Source organism: Ctenocephalides felis, unplaced genomic scaffold, assembly GCF_003426905.1.
Source record: "Ctenocephalides felis isolate EL2017-DRISC unplaced genomic scaffold, ASM342690v1 CF-g0.4_SCAFFOLD_01170, whole genome shotgun sequence".
NCBI lineage: Eukaryota > Metazoa > Arthropoda > Insecta > Siphonaptera > Pulicidae > Ctenocephalides > Ctenocephalides felis.
This window is the reverse complement of record NW_020537324.1, coordinates 28453455-28463189: the sequence shown is the minus strand read 5'-3', so window position 1 is coordinate 28463189 and position 9735 is coordinate 28453455. Positions and strand designations below refer to the sequence as shown.

Sequence of the window (9735 nt, the reverse complement as noted above, 5' to 3'; positions counted from 1 at the left end):
TTGGGAAACAGTTGCGCCCCCCTTATAACAGTCTAGAGCCCCACGGCTTGGAAACCGCTGCGTTAAGAATAATAATAAAATAATTTGATTTTATTCCAACGAAAATAATTTAAAATTCAATATATTTTTTTAATAAAACGCTAGGTTTTGGTTTACTTTGTGAACCAAATACCAATTTCCCTAAATAAATTTTGGATAATAAGTGATAACCCTTGTATTATAAAGAAATATAAAATTAATCGTACATGCAAAATATAATTTATTTTCGAAAAAATGAAAATATATTAATTTATTAATTTATAGGAAAATGAATGTAAAAATTAAATATCTATTTCTAAGTTATTTACAATATAAAAACTGTTTTATATAATGTTGTGTGTTAAGATAATTATATAAAAGGGTCTTTTTTTACATATAAGGTAAAACAATATATTTGTCAGTTATAATTTATTAAAGAAATATATTAGTGTAATATGTTGTATAAATATGCATGAGTGTATTCATGCATATATATTTATATATAAATGTTTAATATCAATTTGAATGAGTATAAATATTTAAGGTTATGGTAAACAATTCACTGTACAGTATTTATTGTTATTTAAAATATAAAATGATATAATTTGAATTCCATATTAAATAAAACATCGTTCCGCTGAATAAAATATTTATTTAGATATGATATAACAATTTCGGCGATGAAATGAAGTTTTGTTTAATATACATAGTATATAAATATTATATATTTATAATATATTGTTATCAAGAATCACCTGAAATATAATGATTTTAGTACAAAACTTAGATTCTATTTGTACAACTTTTAATGGAATCACGTTAAGAGACTAACTTTAACCTAATATATATATAAATATATAAATATAATTTATTTACAACTGGAGGATGCAGAACGTTTTCTGTACCAAGACTCGCCTATCCAAGAGATTGCAGTTGCATATGTTAGAATATTGAGACAGTGCAATGTCGTTGGGTAATCAGTCGTATCGCGAATCCATCCTGAAATTTTTAAAACTGTATAGAAAATATCTCTTATTATTTTAATTCGGAAAACAATTTATCACACATAATTATTGATCATCACAAGCGCATTGGTCAACACATTTATTACGAATAGTTACAAATGCATATGGAATGCTGAAAGTTGCCTTTCTGGGCATTTCAAAGGCAGGAAATTATGTTTTCGTCGGATAATCCAATTCGTTAATTTTATGTATTTCTATCGTTACAAGTCATTCTGCCAACTTTGCGCCGAACCGTTATCAGCTGAAAAATGCAAAAATTTTCGCAAAAAATCTTGAAAAAAGTCTTCGAAAATTCAAAAACCGTTTGAAAAATATCAGTCGAGAATTCTGTGATTAGTGGGTAATAAAATTATATAATGATTTTAATGAAATATAACAGAATAAAAACTAGTACAACATCAGACATAAATCAAGATATACATGAAAATTACACTAGACAACACGAAAATTTTCATATTGAACGCAATAGAAGATAGAAAATGAGAGATAATGTCATATGGAGCGCAACATAAATTTATTATGATCTTCGGAGCAATATCAAGATGACTAGTGATAACAATTATTAAAAAAAAATAAAAATAAAATATTATAAAGAAATTGAAGATGAAGGTGTTTGAAGAGATAGCTTAGAAAGTAGCTGACTAAATGCAAGGCTTATAATCTTTTACACCAGGCACTCCTGTCTGACTGGAATATGAAAATATTATGTCTATAAAAAAAAAGTTTTAGTCTTGTGATGTAGGGCAGTCTTATTGTTAGTGAATATACTAAAATATTATAGGTATGCAAAATAGGGTTTAAATATCAAAATCCATCATAGATTCGAATAATGGACAGCGTCAAATTTACAAAATTATTCTGTCACAAAGTAAAAGTAACTAAATCTCAATTCTTATTGATCAAGTCGTTTAGTTACACATATCGGGAAGTATTTGCAACTGGACACTTAGTTTCTGAACTCAAAATTGTTTTGTGTAAATACTGATCCGAAAACTTTATGGACTCAGTCTCATTTCCTAATTGTTACAACTCTCAGTTATGATACGAGAATTTTGTTCTACCAAATGAGTAATTTCGAAGTTTTGGTCTCTGTTTGTGTATGAAAGAACATATATGTTTGAAATTATTGATATATTTATTGGTTTCAGAAAAAAATTCTAAATAGAATAAAAAAATCTAGGTTTTGAAACTGTGATATACTTTATATTCAGGTTTTAAGTAAATTCCAGTGCCCACGACGCCAGTATTTCTTTATACAGGATTTCTGTCAAGCTTTCTGGTAAGGTGAGCAAGAATTTTGGGCTAGATTTTCACTTATTTTATGATTAATAATAATTTTGTGTATTTTCAAATAGATTATTATGAATATATTCTGTAAATTTCACAATTCATATTTTATGATATTTCAGATAAAATTACGAAAATTTGAAAAAAATGCATATTTGAATTTTTTCGGAAATTTGAATATTTTAAATATACTGAACTTCGTTTCCCAAAAACTAATCATTTTTTCACATTGCTATATATACACAATAGCTATTCACAAAATAAAAACTGAACGCTTTCAAAACACATGAATCACGTACACTTTGATATTTACGTGACAAAATACAACTTTCTCATTGAACACTGAAACTATCGGCCAAAAAACAGTTCATCCATCGCCGAATAGGATTTGCTCTATGCGTAAAATACTTACGGCAGGAATTTTCGAGGACAGAAGTTGTTGTGAAATCAGTTTCCGACGTTACTAGGCAACGGTTATAGACAGAAAATATGTTAGGGATGCTGCCGTTGTGAATAGAGAGCTTAAACGTGAAATCTGTCTGGCAAGATCGTAAAATATGTCGGGCAAGATAGTAAATTATGATTTATCATATCGTAAATTATGATTTATCATATCGTTGCTAGGTAACAAACTGTCCGGCATGCACTAATCAGGAAATCTGGCGTCGTGTGCACCGGGCTTAAGATTAATTTTGGAAGCAGTTAAATTCAAGTTTAAACTTGAACTTGTAATTTCTAAATTAATTCTGAAAACAACTAGAGCTTTTAATTTTTTAATTTAGATACTAAGATAACGGTAATTATCATTCACAAAAAATTAAAATTTTGTCTTATTTAATCAACATTAACTAGATTCTCGCATAATTTCAGGCACGTTAATTTACTCTACTCCCTTTTTTGCTCGTGGAGTCTGTTTACTTACCAACGACTGGACCAGCAATTGTATACATCAGACCAGCGAATAATAATTGTATACCGGTAGCAGCAGGCAGCCTCTGCAAAGGAACATGACTAGCAATAACGAGGTAGGTGAAGACTGTCCGCAAGGCCTTGTTTAGGCCAATCCATGCGCATGCACACAAAATCACAGGATACGAGTGGAAATATATTAACACTGAAATAAATTATACGGAATCAGTGATGAATGGCATATATCATCAAGTCGGTTAAATGTTTTTTCTCATTATAGCCCGGTTTAGACCTAAAATCAGGGTGAAGGGTACACTAATTCATAATGGGCTGTAACTTGGCAATATTGCTTAAAAGACAATTATAAAAAAAATCTTAAAAGTCCTTCTAGTTCCGGTGCGAGCTAAAAAAATTGCACAAGGTCGCAAAATAATTTTTTGCGATTTTCAGCTAAATGGACATGTTTTGTAGATAATTTTATGCTCTTCTATTTCGCCTGAAGTAATTTTGCGTTAAGGCTGATCATTTAGCTGAAAATTGCGAATAAAACATTTTTTTCGCCTTTGACCTTGTGCCAATTTTTTAACTCGCAACAGAACGACGAGGAATAATAATTGTATTTTAAGCAATTTTATCAAGTTTCAGCTCATTATGAATTTTTGTAACGTTGAATGCGTAAATTGATCGGACTATTAGGATAGTATTTATATTTTTGCTCCTGAATGCAGGTCAGGACTATAGGCGAAACGTATGGTGTTTAACATTATCTTTCATAAAAATATTTTTTATTGATGTTTACGTTGTTAACACATATGCCAACACTAAATCCAAGAGTATATGCAAGATATTTGTTGTTTTTTGTTTATTGCGATTCTCTTTATTTCTGACTTACCTAATCTTCCAAACGCCATTCCCAAAACTCCAAATAGAAAGAAACTTTTGTTTTGCCATGGAATGCGCTCGGTTGCAAATGGTATTAGAAACCTCACTAATATGTCCATCCCTCCTAATAGAGACATGACTATTGCAATTTGTCCTTTTTCTAATCCGAAGTCGGCAAGAATGAATGGCGTTAATATTGAAAAATTGATCTCAGCAAAGTTAGCAATGTTGATGCCAATCATTAGATTTACATATGTGAAATCCTTCAAAAGATCTAAATCAAAAAATATCTTAATTTTTTGCCACAAAGTGTGGTGCACTTTTACTACTTTTAAATCATCTTCTTCATTTTTTATAAGACGTTCTTCATATGGCGAAGTATTTTTCTTGCTAGAATTGAAATCTGATGCATATATCTCTAACCTTTTAGATGCTTCTATTAGAACTTCTTTTTCCTCTGATTTATTATGTTTCGATACACACGAACTCTTCGTGTCTAACGTAGTACCATCATTAAAGTTATTTTTATTTTTATAACCGTTAGGTTTTAACTTGTTTTCATATTGATGTTTTTCCGATTCGCTGTTCTGAATTATAGACAATGCTAACTTTTCATTATCTTGTAAATCTTGTGGAGCTTTATTGCTAGGACAATCTTCTACCTCAGATTCTTCTATCTTGATTGTCACGCTATGGCGTTTTTGTCTTTTAGGTTTATGTTCTGAACTAAAGCTACTTTTTCTTGATCTCTGTTCTGGAATATTATTTTTATTATTAACAGGATTTGTAGATGATCTGACATTATCTTCCTCGTTAGTTGTTGAAGTTCCACTGTAAGATCTCTGCAGTTTCAGTTTGTGATCAGGCATTGTCAATGTATCTCGACTTTTTTCCAACCGCAATTCGGCTAAATTGTTCATTGATGCTTTCTTAGATCTGTTCTCAGTGAGATTGTTAAATGATGATTTTGGAATCAAAGTTCCACCTGAATCTACATCGTTAGCATATTTTTTAGATGCCAATGATAGCCTCGAACTTGATAAAGAAGAATACCAGCCATCATTTGCTCTTGACAGCATTGGGGTAGTGCTTTCTACGAAATCGTTTGAAAAATATTGACTCGAGAAGTTGCTCTTACTTGCTCGACTTGCCAGAGGGGTGTTGCAGCCATTTGAATTATCTTTATAATAGCTTTCTGATAATTGTTCATTTTTCAATCCTTCTTCAGTGATGTGAACCTGTTGATTAATAAAAAAATGGAAGAAAACGTTTTATCTCATACAAGATCATTGATTACATTTTACACCCTGAATAATTTTTACTGCAGAAAGTAAATAAATATAACAAATACTTAATTTGTATATAATCATGGTAGATCTATTCTTACATTTTGCTTAGCATGCCTCTGAGCTGGTTGAAGTATCAGAGCGGATACCAACGCATGCATGGAAAGTCCAGCTGCCAAAAGTACTGTGCCCTGGACACCATATTGTGGTAAAAGCATTGTGATCAAATATGGTGTCACTATTGGTCCTAAAGCTGCCACTGTCCAGGAAAGAGACACGGCACGCCGACGTCGTTTATTGAAATATGTATTTAAGGCTAATGAATTAGCAGAAAAGCAAATCCCAACGCCAGAGCCTGAAATTGTCAAAATTAAAACTGTTTAACACTAAATGCAAAATCGAAATATGGTATATTTTGATATTTTACTTACCATATAATACGGAAAATGAAAGTAAATACGTAATGAAGGAATTGGCTACTGAGACAAATAACAAACCGCAAATTACCAAAATACTTCCAAATATTGCAATTGGTCTGTAGTTAAATTTTCGAAACATTGGGCCATTTGCTAAACCTATAAGAATCACATATTAGAAAAGTTTCTACATTTTTTTACATTAAATCACATGTTACCTACGCACGATGTCAGGGCTATGTTAACATTTATGATAGTTGTCATTTCCGAATTTGTCATCCCTAAATGTTCAAATCGTTCACGAAAAATAAGTCCAAAAAGTTGTATTACTGGTAAAACAGATAGCTGAAAAGTTTAATTTACGCAATTACTCAAAAATTGAACACCAAATCTTATCATCTTCTCGAAGATGAAGTTTCTGTTTTTGTCAGAAAATCCGATTTGATAATTTTATATTTTTTGCCACGTTTCTGAATTGGAAAATTTATGTGGTTTTGTGCTTGAGTGCATATATGAACCAAAATTTGAACTTTCTTCGACGTTTTTTCGAAAACGGCTGCACCGATTGCAAAAATTTAAAAACCATTCGACGAAACTTGATAGAGTATCACGTTGATTGTTTGTTACGACCAGCCGAAATTTCTTGATATTTAGCAGAAATGTGCAAAATGTTTCGTACACGTTTTAGCCAAAAATCCTTAACCAATTTCTCCACGATTTTGACGATTTTTTTTCACAATTTTGAGGGCTCGCCCGTAGGTAAGCGGTTAAGAGCGACGGGACTTGTTTCAGAGGTCCCGGGTTCGATACCCGCTTTGAGCAGCCTGTTGTCAGGCAACAGTGACAACGATTTTCACTTGGAAATATAGATAGCAATATGTTTCCAAGTGAAAATAGCCCTTGCCCGGCATCGCAGCACCGATAAAAAAAGTCATCCCTATTAGATTAATTCTAATAACAAATATCATCAAATATGGATGGATTGGGTTACCATCTAAAAATACGAAGTGAGAAGTTTCAGCCCAACAGCTCATAGTTCAGTTCTACAAAAAGTGGTTTAATTATAAAAATCCATTTTAATTTTGAATAATGTTACTTATATCAAGTTTATTATATTTTGATAATTGTGATAAATTAATAATTAAACATAAAATGGTTTTGCAGTAAGCCTTCCAGCCTTATAAGTTTATCTCTTTCATACATTTAATTAATTTATAATATTTGCCATCAGAGAGTTTGTTTTCGTATCTGTTAATTACAAGCAAACAAAATATTTACACAGTATTAGTGTTGTTTTCGTTAGTATTCAAAATGCTTAATGCTACTGCTCTACAGTGGAATAATTTTTTATCAATTAATTGATGATATAAAAAACAGTTCAAAATAAACATAATTTGGATGAATATTTTCCTAATTAAGAAAGTGAATGATTGTAAAGTCAAAATTATATTTTTTTAATTTAATTTGTAATATAGTTAATTTATAATATAATTAATTTTTGCGCGGTATCATTTCGTTAACTTATTGTCATTAGCCAGATAATTCTACCACACATTCTACTAATTGAAATTTATTTTAATCTAATCAAAAATCTACGAAAATTATCTGCTAATATGTTTTTGATTGCGATAGGTCCAACTTGTGACTTCAACCTTCAGAATGACCAGTGTCCCCTTTAGACGACATCCAATTTGTCGACTTTTGCTTCAAGATTTATGATTATGAGATAAATTAATGAGAATTCTAACTTTTATACTAAATTTTTAGTTCTTTAGAAGTTTAATTTTTAAATTTTAAATACATTTTCATTGATAGAATAATAAAAAAAAAATTAAATATGTTGTTGTGACTGGTTCGTTCAGTACTGAGCGGCTCGCTGTCCTGTATAGTAGTGAAACTCTCTCGCGGCAAAAGGGTTAATAAGTAAATTGCAAAATATTCCAAAACTATCTTTGTATTATTTGTTTTCATGTTCAGATATACATTAAACCAGGAATGGAAATTTTTGATAAATATCATTACTTCAAAGAAATTATTCAGAATAATTAAATGTAATATTTTTTATATATTTCTGCATACCGTTGATACTCCGGAAGCCAATACAACCATCCATCCCCAACCACCATCTGGTGCAATAAAACCAGGACCTGGTAGTTTAGAATATGTATATTCATGTTCAGTTTTTTTATCCATCGTCGATTGATATCAAAAGCGGCTTTCCAATGTCGAATTTGCTATATCTTAAGTTGTTGAACAAACTTAATATTAAATATAAAAATAAGTCCTAATTCAATTATTAAACTGACCTTATTGGTTCGTAGTATGTCATTAGGAATAATATTTAGCGTCTTATAGTACACAAAACAGTTTAACGTGATAATGGAGTATTCAAATTGAAGCACTTGTATTTTTGTATTTACCACAATGTTTAATTACAAATGTCGTAAGTCGCCTTCGCAATATGTATGTAAACTAAATCACAAAAGATAAATTTGCCTCTGGTATTCCGAAATGCGCTTATCTGAATATTTAATCGATAATGACGTGATGGTCGAGATAGAATCATTAAATGATGATTAAACGCAAGTAGGGTATCGAAAATTAACAAAATAATATAGCGATGTTGGAAAGTCCCAAATGTGGCATACAATTTGTTATTTTTGGACTCGCGGGTTAGTGGTTAAAGATGTGAGATTTGAATCAGAGGAACCAGATCTGATGCCCGGCTTGAGAAAACTGATTTCAAGCTGTAGTCTGTAGTGACATCGGTTTGGAAAATAGCAATCCTATCCGGTATTGTGAAACACAATTTTAAAAATAAAAAAATACATCAATGAATAATTTAATAAAAACGTAAACATCATGATCATATATCTATTATGTATAATAATAACATGTAGATATATGATATGTGTAAGTATCTTGTAAGATCTATTATACCAGACACTAAACACTTCCGCCTGACTGATATATAGGAAATATAAACTAGTGGTGTATGGCATCGTGCCTTAAGGTAAATTGCTGGAACTTCTCGTACTTTAATAATGTAAATGAAATATTAAATGTTTTCAATATCACGTTGAGTGATGAAAAGGTTGGCAGGTAAACTGGTAGACAGGAAGATTGGTAGACAGGTAAACTGGTAGACAGAAAGATTGGTAAATAGGTAAACTGGTAGACAGGTAAATTGGTAGCCAGGTAAATTGGTAGCCAGGTAAATTGGTGTATTGATACACAGGTTGTTAGGTAAATTAATAGACAGGTATATTGGTGGAGAGGTAAACTAGTGGGCAGGTAGATTGTTGAACAGGTAAATTGGTGGACAAGTAAAATGGTAGATTGATAAACAGGTGGACAGGTATATTGATGAACATGTCTATTCGTGGACAAGTATATTAGGCGACAGGAAAACTATTGGACAGACAAAGTGGTTACAGGTGAATTGGTGATTAATATAAATAATGTAACTTTCATTCAAAATACTTAATCAACCGAATTTAGAATGAAAAAGATTGTCTAATATTTCTAAGTACTCTATAAACTGACAAATGAATAAATGACTATAAGTGAAAATTATTTATTTGAAGTATATAAGTGGTGTTTAAAACTTTAGCTAGAATTAGATTTAAAATCCGAATTATTTTTTTATATTCAAAAAAATTTCTCTACCCAAAATCAATCGTTTTGTCAACACAAGCAGAAAGTTTTTTTAAATCATTCAAATTGGACACTTAATTCTTTTAAATACTGCATTTTTTTGCACATTTAGCTCTATATCTCCGAAACAGCTGGACCTGCCTTTGCCAAAAACTAATCAGCACGTCTACTCATCAATAGGAATCGAATGTTTTATAAATCATTCAAATAGGATAATCCACTACTTCTCCCCATCATTCCGAATCGAATGTTTTG

General features: G+C 30.8%; 1 protein-coding gene across 1 annotated transcript; it reads right to left on the bottom strand.

Annotated features, from left to right (window-relative positions):
• Positions 1–762: 762 nt before the first annotated feature.
• On the bottom strand, positions 763–8016 carry LOC113367043. Its single transcript, XM_026608673.1, has 8 exons — positions 7903–8016; positions 6042–6168; positions 5839–5982; positions 5509–5762; positions 4132–5359; positions 3253–3444; positions 895–1017; positions 763–773 (listed from the first exon to the last, which is right to left on the bottom strand). Exons 1-8 carry the CDS (start codon positions 8014–8016, stop codon positions 763–765), a joined length of 2193 nt encoding a protein of 730 aa, XP_026464458.1.
• Between the last annotated feature and the right edge of the window lie 1719 nt (positions 8017–9735).